We start from the raw sequence: 15,777 nt of genomic DNA on the forward strand, positions 1-15,777 counted from the left end.
GATAGTTATGAGTATGTGATTTTAGCAGTGAAAAACTTAGTAACCGGGCGCTTTCATTTAAAATATGTTAGAGTTCGTGTCAAAAGGTTTAAACGGCTAAGAATTAAGTGTATTACCCTAGTTAAAATATGAAAAAATTTAAGTGTGGGGGGATTTGAAGAAAAATAAAGAGAAAAATATGAAAAAAAAGAAACAAAATTATGTGGATATAATAATGGTCTATGGATCCATATAGTTATATGTTTGAGATTTTGTTTAATAGTTGGACCATTTGTAAGGAAATGCTTGTTAAATATTTTATATTCCTAATTTAGTTAACCAGAGTTGAAAGGGTCGATAGTGTTTAAAGCTAACCGAAGAACTATAACTTTGATTTTCACTATTAGCACTTGACACTTGTTTAGAATGGTTGATTTAATAATGATAGTCTTGAATATAGCCATTGTTTCGATTTAATAGATTTTGTTCTTGTACTTGAGGACAAGCATGGACTAAGTGTGGAGGAGTTTAATAGGGTGTAAATTATAGTGTGTTTATAGTTAAAAGTTGCTAGGTAACCATGTTATTTGAGATTTATTTTGAGGATAAACCACTTAATTTTGCTCATATATTGTTCTAATAGGTGAAAAGCTCAATTGGAGGGAAAATGAACCAAAAACATAGCATGAAGAAGCAATGAAAGAGGAAAAAGTCAAGAGGAACGGGTTTGGCAGGATTGACATGTTTCAGTATTTTGGTGATAACTTGAACTACACAAATCCGATTGAGATAACTCTTGATTCAATTCAAAGCTACAAGAATTCTCCACAACTTTTATGAAGACATCAAAGTCCAGTTCTCAAGTTTTCATAGTCAAAAATCCAAATTATTGAAGTATAGTTGTGCAGCGATGCTCTTACGACCAGGTCTCAGTATTTTAGGCATATTTCAGTGCCCAGACTTCCAAATGACTTGAGCACTTGGTCTTCTTATCTTTTCTTTGCAGGTTTTCTAGGTCAGAGTAATCATCTTCTTTTTTTAGTTAAATTACTTAACAATAATATATAAACTGAAAAATTGATATACATGTGTTCCAATTGATAATTTGCTTTTGGGTATGATTTTGGATGTCAACCCATTTTAGGCTTTACTTAGGGTTTAGAAAATTGGTTCACTTAGAGGCCAGTTCCTTCTATTCCTTCGATATGTGAGCATTTCTCAAGGACTAGCTTTTGTTATCCTTGATTCTCATATTTTGATAACAATATTGGTGTCTGATGTGATTATATCTTGATGAGTAAAATTCCAACTTTTCATTCTCTTTTTAGTCATACATTTTCAATGGCTGTTTTGTTTGTGTTTAACTCCTATTGTCTACTTTGTGTGTTTCTCGATGAAACAGGTGTTTGTGTATTTGGATAGTTGATTCTCAGTGTTCAGTGATTCTAATAATTTGACCGTTAATAGTTCTGATATTTAAATTGTATGCAAACTTGGTGTACTTAAGAGTTTAATTTGAGGGGATCAAAGGTGACTTTTCTGACACCATTAATGGTGATTCTGGCAAATGGGTTTATTCTGGAGTGGTGGATCTGAGGTGAACTTGGCTAATGGTGGTGGTTTGTTCTCTCCCAGGGGTGCTAATGGGGCTATCAAGAGTATTGGCACTGGTGAAGTTGAGAGTAGAAGTCAGCAAACTTTTGTGGGTTCTAGGGTTGGAAAAAATAGTTTCTCAGTCACCTGAGCTAGCTTAGGAAAAGAAGGCCCAAGTTTCTGCTGCAAATGGTCATGTTGCAACCCTACTGCTAAGTAAATTTTTCTCCTTTCCTCTATTGCTTAACATCATAAGAAATAAATAAACTCATAAATTGTTGTTGTTTCCAGTTCATTATTTATTATTGGAGTAACAGAACAAAAAGGTTTATGTATTGTTGATAACAAGAGCCTGAGAGGCAAATTTGCTAAAATCATAATTAGAACCACTATTGTCCAATTAATGTGTTTAATTATCTTATTTCATTATTTAAGAGATTGTCCCTACGAACTCATTATGATTCAAATTGAAATTTATATTCTTATGGTGAAGGCTTGAACTTAATAGTACCCTGATATAGCACCCATTGCCTTTAAAGACATAGAACTTGCATACTTAGTAATGGCTTTGGTACATGTTGACTTAAGACTTCTGAGTTTCAATTTAGTTGTGCTAAAAATATCAATTTTTGGCTGATTTTTTCTCAAAAACTTTTGTCTGAAGATCCAAAAATCTATTAATCCACGTTGAGATAGAATGTACTATTAGATGCCCCAACATGCAAGAAGAAACTCAAGTTGAAGCAAGCTAAATGTTGTTATTTACTTTTCTAATGCTTGAATTAGTAAATCATTTACAACAGTATTGACGAAGTTCTACCATGCACCAAATTTTAATAAAACCTAAATACATCATTTTTTGCAAGTATACAGATCATTTATCGAGTATAAGAGTATTAGGTGTCGATCCCACAAAAAAGATTGTCAACTACCGATGGTTTTCGAACTCCTCTATTATTTAAACTATCACATGTGCAAGAAGTTAAATCTACGCTATAAATATGAAATAAAAGTAATAATAATAGAAATCTCCTAGGGCTATAGAATTCCTCACTACTCTTGCAAGTGAAATTACTGATTAATTGAATGTTATTATCTTGACTAGTTATAGCAAAATTTCCTAATGTATGCAACAAAAGTAATAAAAATGACAAAAAAGAGATTCCTAGAGTCATGGAATTTCTAACTACTCTTGCAAGCGGAAATTACTGGTTAATTGAGTTTATCATCTTGGCTAAGTCATGGCTAATTTCTTAATATGCATGATACCAGCTTTTGCCAGTGCACCAATCATACTTATAACTATCCCTCACCTACATTTCGTGATGAAGAAACTAACTATAAATTCATTAAATTCTAAGAAATTACAAGGTTAAAACCACAAAGGTAATTCCCTTCTTTTGGGAGAATACTCCCTAGGTTCAACACTTCCATCAATTAGTGTTAAATCACAATTTTCATTGATGACACAAAACCTTTAGATAATCATAATTAGTGATCAATTAATTATGATTGAAATAGCAAAAGTACTAAATAACTTACTCAAGAAATAATTCAAATAATTAGCAAAAGATCACATAACAATCATAGCAAGTTCATCCACACCTCTAGGTAATCAAATACTAGCAAGATATAAATGAAACACAAACAAGAACCACACTTGTATATTCACTAAACATGAGAATCAATGCAAGAAATAAAGTGATAGAATAGATGTCACCCATGTCATTTGAGTTCCAAACTCTCCATCTTTATTCTCAATTTTATCTTTGTTCAGCCACAACACAAGATGGATAAACTACACTAACCTATACTAAACTAATGAACTAAGGAGAATTAGTGAAAGTTACATTTTTTGGTAGTTCCTACCCTTCCAAAATTATGAAAATATGTCTTCAAACCCCTATTTATAGCTGAATTCAAACTCCAAATGAGTTGCTAAAGTTGACGTGAAATACTTCTTGAGATTCTCAAAATATGGTTTTACAAGTCTCCATGTTCTTTACAGTTGCAACCGAAATTCTTGCTGGAATTGAGATGGAAAAGTTGTAAGTAAAAAAAACTGATTAAGCGTCTATGCAAGTTGCATAGCTCCCTTAAGAATGCGCGGAGTCATTATGTAGGTGTAAGGTCATGAATTACACCAACATATTGCCTTTCCTGCATTTTGTTTATCCTTTTCTGCTCCAGCTAAAACAATGAGGTAAAATGTGGGTTCCTCAATGATTTAGGTGACGTTTTCTGCTTAGAGAACTGGACTTAATCATTTTGTTATTTTCGATTCATCCTCAAAACACCTACATAATGACATAATGAATTTCAAATGAACATTTTGGTCATTATGAATGGAAAGTAATGCCATTTGGATTAAAAAATGCGCCTTCAGAATTTCAAAAATATAATGAATGATATATTCAACCCTTATAGCTCATTTAGTATAGTTTATATAGATGATATGTTAATATTTTCAGAATCATTAGAACAACATTTTAAACATTTAAATATATTTTTAAAGGTAGTTAAGAAAAACGGATTAGTGGTATCAGCATCTAAATTAAAATTATTTCAAACAAAAATAAGATTTTTAGGACATGATATAGGTAAAGGAACAATAAAGCCAGTAAATAGAGCTTTAGAATTGGCAAATAAATTTCCAGATGACATAAAAGATAAAAATCAATTACAAAGATTTCTAGGATGTTTAAATTATATTACAGATTTCTTTCCTAAATTAAGACAAGAATGTTCTATATTATTCAATAGATTAAAGAAAGATCCTAAACCTTGGACAGAAGAACATACTCAAAAGATTAGATATTTAAAAGAAAAAATTAAATCACTACCATGTTTATGTCTTCCTCATCCTAAAGCTTTTATGATAGTAGAAACAGATGCATCAGAATTAGGATATGGAGGAATATTAAAACAAAGAGTATATAATTCACAAGAAGAATTAGTTAGATTTCATTCAGGAACATGGTTGGTACCACAAAAGAATTATTCTACTATTAAAAAGGAAATTCTATCTAGAGTATTATGCACATCAAAATTTCAAGATGATTTATATAATAAGAATTTTTTGCTAAGAATAGATTGTAAATCGGCGAAGGAAGTTTTGCAAAAGGATGTTCAAAATATAGTTTCAAAACAAATTTTTGCTAGATGGCAAGCAATTTTATCAGTATTTGATTTTGCAATAGAATTCATTAAAGGAGAAAGTAATTCTCTTCTTGATTTCTTGACAAGAAAATTTTACAGGGAAATGGAGCAAAATAGGGAATTGATCAAAGCAATTCGAAAAAGATACAATGATAGAAACAATACAAGGAAATATTTTCGTATTATTTCAAGAGATACAACACATTATGTAATTCAAGGAGAAAATTTTAAGAGAATTGAGGTTTGTGATATTCCCAAGTATGATGAAGTAAGAGTGAGATCTTCAAAAGCTATCATTAGCCTTCGAGAAAGATGTTTTGCAAGAAGGAGAATGATTGATAGTGACATTTTACAAAGAGAATGGGCTACAAAAGTCTTTGAAGAAAACAAAGAGAGGATAGAAAGATATAATCGTGAGATCAAAGAGAAGAAACAAAAATTAAATTCTATTATTTGTTAATTTTGCAGGAACATGAATTCAAAAGCAGGAAGTTCTAAAGCAAAAACTCCTCCAAACTATGAGATGAGTCTTACTCCTGTAACTCAAAATAGATTCCAATTATTGCAAGATTTTTCAGCATTGACTTATAGTCAAGCTACTCGTACTCCAATTTCCTCTCAAATAAGACCAATTCAACAAATTCCAAAAACTCCAGAAAAATCCAATGAAAATCCTTATTTCACAAAACTATGTACTCAACATATTACTTTAACCAGATTCCAAGAAGTGCCTCTTTACAATGCACTTAATTCTTTTACCCAAAGACTTTTCTCTTCAAAATGTTTTTGGCAACCAGATGATCCATCAAAAAATTTGGATTATTATGAATTAATTCTCACTGATTCTCAATCTGTTGAGATTTTTCCTATTCCAGATAAAAAGAATCCAGATATAGTTAGCCATTCAAAAGGCATTATAAAGAAAGTTTGTTCTCCTAATGAATGGACTTCTCTTTATTCAAGAAAATCCTTCTCAGTCAGATTCATTCCAGATGGATTCACTTATCAAGATTACAAAATGGCATGGTATCGTGCTTTTTTGTATAGGCCATTCAATCATTCATGGTTCTTTACATTCAAAGAAAATTGTAGCAGAGAATTCCCAATTTGGTTCAATCATTGGTGGCAATGGTTTGGTCCTCAAAAAGAAATTCTACCTACAAATGTTCTGATGGGATTCCAAACATATCTCAAAAAAACAAAGGGAGAATAATATATAAGACCAATATTATTCCACATGGAATTCAAAGTACCAAGGATTTTTTGCTGGAGTTTCAAAGTTCATCAAGAACTAGAAAAATCACTTCCAATGTCGTTAGTCAGAGAATTCAAGATCAAATGGTGGATAGGATTCAATCAAGAGTTTTGTGATCAAAAGAATGTTTTAAAATTCTTAGAAACAGGAGAAAAGCTCAAATGAACAAATCCAAATCAGCAAACTACAAGAGGAGTTAATATTCCAACAACTCCACAGAAGAAGGAAAAAAGAAAAATCAAGCATCCCAACATCAGAAACAATTGCAAATGATTTCTTAATGAAGAAGATGATGCAAAATCCGGAAATGCTCAAAGAATATTTGAATTATTTGCAAAATCAAGACAAAAAAGGAAGAAGACAAAAAAGATGAGTCAGCGGGGTCATCATCGGAATCTACTTTTGATCCTTTCGGTGGTCCTTGTGCTCAAGACCTGACAGACTTTTGATAAAAGTTGTCGGCCAATTTCAAGATAAGGATAAGAAATCTCAAAAGCAACCAATCAGAAGAAGATAAGGTGTCGGCAAGATAAGGTGTCGGCAAATGAAATTCAAATGAAAGAGTCGGTAATCAAATGAAATTGAAATTCAAAGATAGAAGTCTCTATAAATAAGATTCAAAATAGAGGAAGAGGCATCGAGTTTTTATAGCTATCCTAAGAATTTCTCTGTAAACATCTTCTTTCTCAGTTTTTATTTTTATTTTTTACACACTTCTATTCAACGAGTTCAATAAAGATTCAAAATTTGATTTGGCATCAAGAAGCTTCCGCATATCAAAGATCACTCTAATCTTCTGTAAGTTTTATATGCTCATATTATATACCTGGGTTGGTTCTGGTATCAGAGCCTAACCATAGTTATTAATTGTTTCGAAATATATCCTATTTTAATTTATAATTCATGCATTTATGTTTAAATATCTCATTTAAGATTTTATCTTAGCATTGGTAAGATTTTGAAGCTTTGTAAGACGGTAGGTAAGTCCGAGAAAGGATGTTCCACATTTAGGCTCGGTTGTTCCTGATAAGATAAAAAATTAAACAAGATATTAAATATGGCTGCATTTCTTAGACAATTAAAATTAGGATCTAGTTCAAAACAAGCTAATATAGTACAAAGTCATGAATATCATATGCCTGTAAATAATTCAGATTAGACTATTCCAGAAGAGAAAATAGAACATATTTATAGAATAGGTCCATTAGATTTCAAAACAGCCTTATCAGTTAAAACTCATGAAGAGATAATTTCTATTCAAGAAGAATATCAAACCATTCCATTAATAAATCATAATACAATTCAAAAGTATCTTAGTAAAGGATATAGATATATTCATATAGGATTAATTCAAGTTGCAATAAAACCATTATTCCATTTTGGAGTAGATGCTCTTATATACTTAGTTTTAAGAGATACTAGACTCAAAAGGTATAAAACTTCACTTTTATCTATGATTCAAACAAATGTATGTAATGGACCAATTTATTTTAATTGTGCTCCAAATTTTTCTGTAGATTTAACAGATCCCCATGTTTTGAATTCAGTTATATTAGATATTTATTTACAAGGTGATGAATTTGAAAAACATACAAAGAATTTTGCTGTAATTTATAGAATGTATTACAGACCTTTGTCTTCACAATTAAATCCAAAATTTATTATGACTCCAACTTTAAAAGAGAAAACAACACTATTACAAGTTGATGCAGATAGACCTACTACTTATACTCCAAAAAGATTAAAATGGAACGAAATTACTATACCTAGTGAATTTATAATTCAAAATCCACAAGTACCAAGAAATATAGAACAAACAAATTCAGAAGATATTATAGAAGAACCTGATGAAAAAGTTTTACTAAGATTTTCTTCATTTAGAGAAAGACCCTCAACTTCAAGTCATTCATGGATACCAGCTAGGAGATCTAGTTATGAATCCATCGATACAAATTTTATTCCAGAAAGTTCTTCAACATCCAAGTTTAAAACTCCTGTCCCTGAAGTAGTTAATCAAAATCAATCAGAATATTCTCCAACACATTCTCAAATGAAAGGAGAAATAAATGTAATAATTAAAGAATATAAAATAAATCATAAATATTTACAAGAAGATTTTGATGATGAAGAAAATACAGGAAAAAAAATTTGATTTTATCAATTATCTTCTGAATGTAAAGAAAAATTAATATTAGAATGGAAAAATGAACTAGAGATTAGAAAGTTTGATTTTCCTTTCTTTACTTGGTTATCATTCTATATTTCAGAAATAGGAATAAATGATGTATATAATACTCCACAAATAAATGTTCAGACTAATTTATATAAAAAATGAAAATTAAAAGATGATCAAGTAATAATGTCAATACATCCTCCATTACAAGAAGTAAAAATTAATATAGGATAAGGAGATATAATTGCATCTCCTTTCAAAAAAGGTAGAGAAGCTGAAACAAGTAGTAGTAGTAATAATGTGAATTTAGATGATATCAAAAAATTATATCAGCAAAATAATTACACAAATCAAATTCTTCATACTATATCACAACATATAGAAGTAATAAGTACTAAGATAGATAGTATTCAAAAACCAGTTAAAAAATTTCCTAATGATATTTCAGCACCTCGTTTTCAACCTAGAAGTTTAACTAGAGAAAGAGAACAAGAATTAATTCAAAGTGTTAATACTCAAAGAATAAATAATACAGATAATATATTGAATAGAATATCTCAAACATTGTAAAGTTTAACAACAGAAGCTCAAACTCAAACTTCTAGAATAAGTACATTAGATAATGTAATAAATAAAAATATATCATCAGGAGAATCAAGTTATTCAGAAAGTGATGAAGATATAATTTCACCTATTGAAGATCAATTTGAAGAGGAAGGAGATCATCAAGTAAATAAAATAAGAAGAAGAAGACCTCTTAGAAGTAATAAAAAAGATTGGCAGATGGTAAGTACTAGAAATTATTATCCAAAACCTAGTCCCCCGGATATTCAATATAAAGAAAGATCAAAATTTCATACTACTAAATACGATGGACATTCAATTTATGAATGGAATATAGATGGAAGAGCAGAATATGAAGTATTAAATACTCTACAAGAAATGGGAATGGCTAGATTAGCCTATAAACTCAAAAATATTCAAGAAAGAAATGTAGCAACATTATTAGTATCAGGATTCACAAGACAATTAAAAAATTGGTGGGATAATACTTTAACCCTTCAAGATAAATTATCTATATTAGATCATACACAAGAAGTAGAGGATGACCAAGGAAATATTCAAGTACAATCAGATGCTGCAGAATTTTTAATTGTCACAATAGTAATGTATTTTGTAGGAAATCCAAAAGAAGAACTAAATGCAAATAAAGCATTTTTTAACAAATTTAAGATGTCCAACTTTGTCGAACTTTAGATGGTATAAAGATATGTTTTTAACTAATGTATTAAGAAGACCAGATTGTAATGCTTCATTTTGGAAAAAAAGATTTATTACAGGATTACCAAGTCTATTTTCACAAAGGATAATGGATAATTTACAAAAAGAAATGGGAACAGATGTTATTTCATTCGAAAATATTACTTTTGGACAATTATTTGCTTTTGTGAAAAAAAAGGTTTAATATTATGTTCAGAACTAAAACTCCAGATTAAGTATGGTTCAAAAACAAAAGAAGTAGGATCATTTTGTGAAGCATTTGGTATAAAAAGAATTAAATCACCATCAGCATATAAAAAGAAAAGTAAAAAGGACAAAAAATACATAAGATATAAAAAATAATAAAGAAGAAAATTATAAGAAAAATAAAAAATTTTATAAAAGAAAAATTGTTTGTTATAAATGTGGAAAAGTAGGACATAAAGCAAATAAATGTAAATTGAAAGAAAAAATAAATGAAATCTGTGCAGAAGAAGAAGATATGAAGAATAAATTAATAAATTTATTAATAAATGAAAAAGAACAAAGTACAGAAGATGATTATTGCAATGATATAAGTAGTTCAGAAAGTGAAGAAAATTGTAATTGTTTTAACAGTCCAAAGTATATAAATGTAATTACAAAAAAGGAAGATAAAGAATTTTTATTAGACATAATAGAAAAAATTGATGATCCCTTAGCTAAAAAAGAATATTTAGAAAGATTAAAAAGTTTAATCATTCAAGAGGATAAGATGCCAAAAATAATTGAACCATTTAACATTTCAAAATTACTAGATAAATATCCTAATATAAACAATATGAAAAAAGAAACTACTAAAGATCTTCAAACAGAAATTAATAATTTAAAAAATCAAGTAAAACAATTACAAAAAGAAATTATAGAATTAAAAACTAAAGATTTAGAAATAGAAGCAAAGATGACATTAATAGAAATCAACCTTCTACTTCAAAAACATTAACTTCAGAAGAAATAGTTATTTCAGAAAGACCAATAGATGAAAAACAATATTTAAATACAATAGAAAAAATAACATTTCAAAAGTGGTATGCTCTAGTTACAATAACGGTAGAAGATTTCAAAGAACATATGTAGCTTTGTTAGATAGTGGAGCAGATTCAAGTTGTATAAAAGAAGGAATTATTCCCACTAAATATTGTGAAAGAACAAATGAAACTTTGATGACAGCAAATGGAGAAAATTTACTAGTAAAATATAAATTTACAAAAGAGTCGATATGTAATAATAATTATTGTATTAGACATAATTTTATAATTGTAAAAAATATAAGTAATAATATAATTTTAGGAACACCCTTTTTAATTCAAATATATCCATTTTCAGTAGGACATGAAGGAATTTCTACTAATATTATGGGAAAAACTATTACTTTAAAATTTTTAACTCCAATCAAACAAAGAGAATTACAAATATTACAATCAAATTCTATTTATAAAACAATAAATACTATTACTAAGGTAAAACAACAGATAAATTATATAAAGGAAGAAAAATCCTATTTAAAAATTGGAGAACAATTAAAAGAAATAAAAATGCAAAAAAGAGTTTTAGAATTAGAAGAATTAATTAAAAAGGAAGTTTGTGCAGACATTCCGATTGCTTTTTGGGATAGAAAACAACATATGATAAAATTAGCCTTCGAAAAAGATTTTAATGAGAAAAATATTCCAACTAAAGCAAGACCTATACAAATGAATAGCGAATTATTAGAATTTTGTAAAAAAGAAATACAAACATTAATTGATAAAGGATTAATAACATCTTCAAAATCTCCTTGGAGTTGTGCAACTTTTTATGTTATGAATCAAGCTGAAAAAGAAAGAGCAGTTCCAAGATTAGTTATTAATTATAAACCATTAAATAAAGTATTACAATGGATTAGATATCCAATTCCAAATAAAAAAGATTTATTAAATAGACTATATAATGCAAAAATATTTTCAAAATTCGATCTAAAACCTGGATATTGGCAGATAATAATAGCTCTTGAAGATAGATATAAAACAGCATTTACAACACCTTTTGGTCATTATGAATGGAAAGTAATGCCATTTGGATTAAAAAATGCGTCTTCAGAATTTCAAAATATAATGAATGATATATTCAACCCTTATAGCTCATTTAGTATAGTTTATATAGATAATGTGTTAATATTTTCAGAATCATTAGAACAACATTTTAATCATTTAAATATATTTTTAAAAGTAGTTAAGAAAAACGGATTAGTGGCATCAGCATCTAAATTAAAATTATTTCAAACAAAAATAAGATTTTTAGGACATGATATAGATAAAGGAACAATAAAGTCAATAAATAGAGCTTTAGAATTTGCAAATAAATTTCCAAATGAAATAAAAGATAAAAATCAATTACAAAGATTTCTAGAATGTTTAAATTATATTGCAGATTTCTTTCCTAAATTAAGACAAGAATGTTTTATATTATTCAATAGATTAAAGAAAGATCCTAAACCTTGGTATTCAATAGATTAAAGAAAGATCCTAAACCTTGGACAGAAGAACATACTCAAAAGATTAGATATTTAAAAGAAAAAATTAAATCACTACCATGTTTATGTCTTCCTCATCCTAAAGCTTTTATGATAATAGAAACAGATGCTTCAGAATTAGGATATGAGCAAACTCCTAAACCTTCTTCCAACATACGAACCAAACGCCACCTTACTTGTAGAGTTGTATAGTCCATTTTCTTTCCAAGAAAAGAAGAAAAGAACCAAAAACAGAAAATCGACAAAAGCATTAAGGGTACAAGCTGACATTTGACAAAAAAAAAAAAAACATTAAGGGAATCCGAGGAGCAAGGGGAGCTCGCTGCCGCCGTCACCATTGCCGGAGTTGCTATCTTCTTGCTAGGACCACCACTGCTTACAGATCATCATGAAGAAAGTACTGTGCGGTTTCCATACTCCTTTTTTTGTTTTAATCTCTAGGTTGAGATGATTTTTTTGGCTGTTGAAATTGCTATCTTCTTCCCGTATGCTTTGTTTTGTAGATGAATGAAATTGAACAATGATACTTGCTGCAATTTTGTTGTTTCTTTTTCACCTTTTCTGCCTGAACGAAGCTTGACAAGATATTTGTCGACTTAGCCATAGTCAAATTTCATACGAAATATTCAATTTTTGTGACGACCTTAATCTGTTTGACAAAATGCCCAAACGAAATGAGTTTGTAAGTAGACCTGAGAGTATGTTTGAGAGCCATTTCTCCTTTAAGACGTGCGGCGTGCCTCAACCCGATTCCCACCACCATACCAAAATAATCAAGCACCCTTTGTTAAAAGATGAGACCGCCCCTGGTTTCCGGTTCCTCCGTTTGTTTTTCATTTTGCCATAGTAACCCCTCTGGGCTCTGAGAACTAAGACCATCCAGCCAACCATGTACATATATATATATATACACACACACACTTGTCCTCCCACATTTATTCACCGGTCACCACCCATTCCAAAAGTGTAATGAAGTAAGAAGCTGGGGAAGGGAAGGCGTGAAGACAGCCAAGGAGAAGGCATGAGAAGGGATAGCAAAAGCCTGACCAAGGAAGCACGCCCATTCTGGGTTCATGCTATTCGTACGGAAGCTGAAATCCAACAACCTGAAGATTCTCATTACACGTGTCATTTGCTTATTAGCTACGGAAAGAAGTTAGTTAGGATAGTTTTCTATAAATGATTCAATTATGTAATAGTTAGGGAGCTTTTTGTCAAGATTTGTTTCTGCAATCAGAGAGGAAATATTCCCTCTGTCTTCTCCCTCAAGTTTCCTGCATTCTTTTCCCCTTCTCCTCTTTCCCGTCAAAATCTGATTCTGTATCCGAATTTTAAAGTTCATCAATAAAAATTGGTGATACATTTGAGTGTTAGTTCAGATTCTATTTTACTTCAATTTTTCCATTTCCAGCTTTTGTTAATAGGTTCTGTACCACAACAGTGGTATCAGAGCTGTGTTAACGAGCCATAGGGATGACAAAAAATCAGGATGAAACTCTGAGAAAAGAGATAGTGGAACTAGGCAGTGTGGTCAGGACCTTCAGTAACAAAAATGAGGGAATGGAACAGGCTATCAGATCAATGGAATTCAGGCAAGATGCTACTGAAAAGCTATTGAAGGGGATTGATCAAAAATATGAAGGAATGATGAACATGATGGCTCAACTAATGTCTAAGGTGAATGATCAAGGCAAGGAACAGGAAGGAAGCAGCAGCTCTAAGGAGGTAACTCAACCAGAAGGATCTAAACTGGATCCACGGAGAGAATTGTCTGGCAGGAGAGAGTTCAGGAATGACCACAAGTTACCTAAAATGGATCTATCAGTTTTCACTGGGGACAATCCTAGGGAATGGATCAGGAAGGCCAACAAATACTTCAAGATACATGGAGTAGAAGATGATATGAAGTCTGACGTGGCTGAGCTCTACTTCAAGGATAGAGCAGACATCTGGTTTCATGGAGTCTTCCATGGGAGGGAGATTGTACCTTGGGAGGAGCTGACTACTGTTCTGTGTGTCAGGTTTGGGGAAGGGAAACCTGAAGAGGCCATTGAGGAATTTAACAAGCTGACACAAGCTGGATCAGTAGCTGATTACCTGGAGAAATTCGAGATGCTTAAGGCCTTGGTAATGCCATCCCTACCACAGTTGTCTGATTCCTATTATAAAGCATGTTTTATGAGTGGACTGAAAGAAGAAATTGTCAATATGGTTAAGATATCTAAGCCTGAATCTCTTGCTGATGCCATTGAAATAGCTAAACTGCAAGAGAGGAACCTTAAGGCCATACAGAAGACACACAAACCTGCTCCTGCTGGCTTCCATAGCCAGAAGGAGCCATTAAAGGCACTTACTCATCCCAAATGGAACCAGGATAACTCCAAACACACCCCTAGAACCTATAACCAAAATTCCCCCAACCAGAGTAAATTCAAAAGGATTTCTCCTGAAGAGTTTAACTTGAGAAGGGAGAAAGGATTGTGCTATAAATGTGCGGAGCCTTATACCATGGGACATGTATGCAAACAGTCCCATATTCATTACTTATTGGCTGAAGAAGAGGGGACCACAGGAGGGAATGAAGAGCAGGGAGAGGAGGTGTACTGTGACTGTATTAATGGAGAGCAGGCTGATGAACATATAGAAGTGTCTGTGCATGCTTTGGCTGGAGGTGCAGGGCACAGGACCATAAAGCTTAAAGGTATGACCAAAGGGAGACAGGTTACTGCCTTAATAGACAGTGGCAGCACCCACTGCTTTATAGATGAACAACTGGCAACAGAACTGAGGCTTGGTACTCAGGGACCTAACTTGTTGGTCAATGTGGCTAATGGAGAAAAGGTGGATTCGAAGGGGTTGGACAAGCCCCTGCAGTGGGAAATGCAGGGACATCAATTCCAGCATACCTTCAACACTCTTAAGTTGGGAGGCTGTGACATGATCCTAGGAGTAGATTGGTTGGCAAGGCATAGCCCCATAGAGTTCGATTTCAAGGACCTCAGTATGAGGATCCACCAAGGAAAACATGGGGTAGTGCTAAGAAGGGAGGATAGCAGTGTCAAACTAAGAGGACTCAAGGGGAACAGGCTGAAGAGGTGGCTGAGGTGGCTGAGGAAGCAAGCTTATGGGGTAGTAGCACAATTGGCAGCAGTAGTGGAGGTAACTGATCCAGAGCAAACACCTGCTGAAATCAGTCAAGTCCTGGATCAGTACAAGGATGTTTTTGAGGAGCCTAAGGGAATGCCACCTACCAGAAGTCATGACCACCAGATTATTCTGAAGGAAGGAGCCAGACCTTTTCAGGTGAGGCCTTACAGATGCCCCTACGTGCAGAAGACAGAAATTGAAAAATTAGTGAAGGAGATGCTAGAAATAGGCATCATACAGCCTAGTAGCAGCCCCTTTGCTTCTCCAGTGCTGTTAGTCAAGAAGAAAGATGGATCATGGCGTTTCTGTGTGGACTACAGGCAACTGAATGAGCTGACAGTAAAGAACAAGTTCCCTATGCCTTTGATTGAAGAACTGATAGATGAGCTACATGGGGCCAGGTATTTCACTAAGATTGATTTGAGGGCAGGATGTTTCCAAATCAGAGTCAAGGTGGAGGACATCCCAAAGACAGCATTCAGGACACACCAAGGGCTCTACGAATTCAAGGTCATGCCATTTGGCTTGACCAATGCCCCTGCAACCTTTCAAAGTTTGATGAACCAAGTTTTCCAGGAGCAAATGAGAAAACATGTACTGGTGTGACTGAGGTCTTGAGCATTCTGAGACAACACCAGCTATACGCCAAGATGAGCAAGT

At 32.0% G+C, this 15,777-nt stretch overlaps 1 protein-coding gene across 1 annotated transcript; it reads left to right on the top strand.

The window, feature by feature from the left end:
* The first annotated feature begins 13,443 nt into the window (after window positions 1-13,443).
* LOC113771282 lies at window positions 13,444-15,723 on the top strand. The gene has a single exon (XM_027315883.1). The coding sequence runs from the start codon at window positions 13,444-13,446 to the stop codon at window positions 15,721-15,723; it is 2,280 nt and encodes a 759-aa protein (XP_027171684.1).
* Window positions 15,724-15,777: the final 54 nt, after the last annotated feature.

The sequence above is a fragment of the Coffea eugenioides genome, chromosome 1 (genome assembly GCF_003713205.1).
Source record: "Coffea eugenioides isolate CCC68of chromosome 1, Ceug_1.0, whole genome shotgun sequence".
Classification (NCBI taxonomy): Eukaryota; Viridiplantae; Streptophyta; class Magnoliopsida; order Gentianales; family Rubiaceae; genus Coffea; species Coffea eugenioides.

Coding starts and splice junctions, on each gene's coding strand:
- LOC113771282 (XM_027315883.1), top strand. CDS start 13,444: ATGACAAAAAATCAGGATGAAACTCTGAGAAAAGAGATAGTGGAACTA.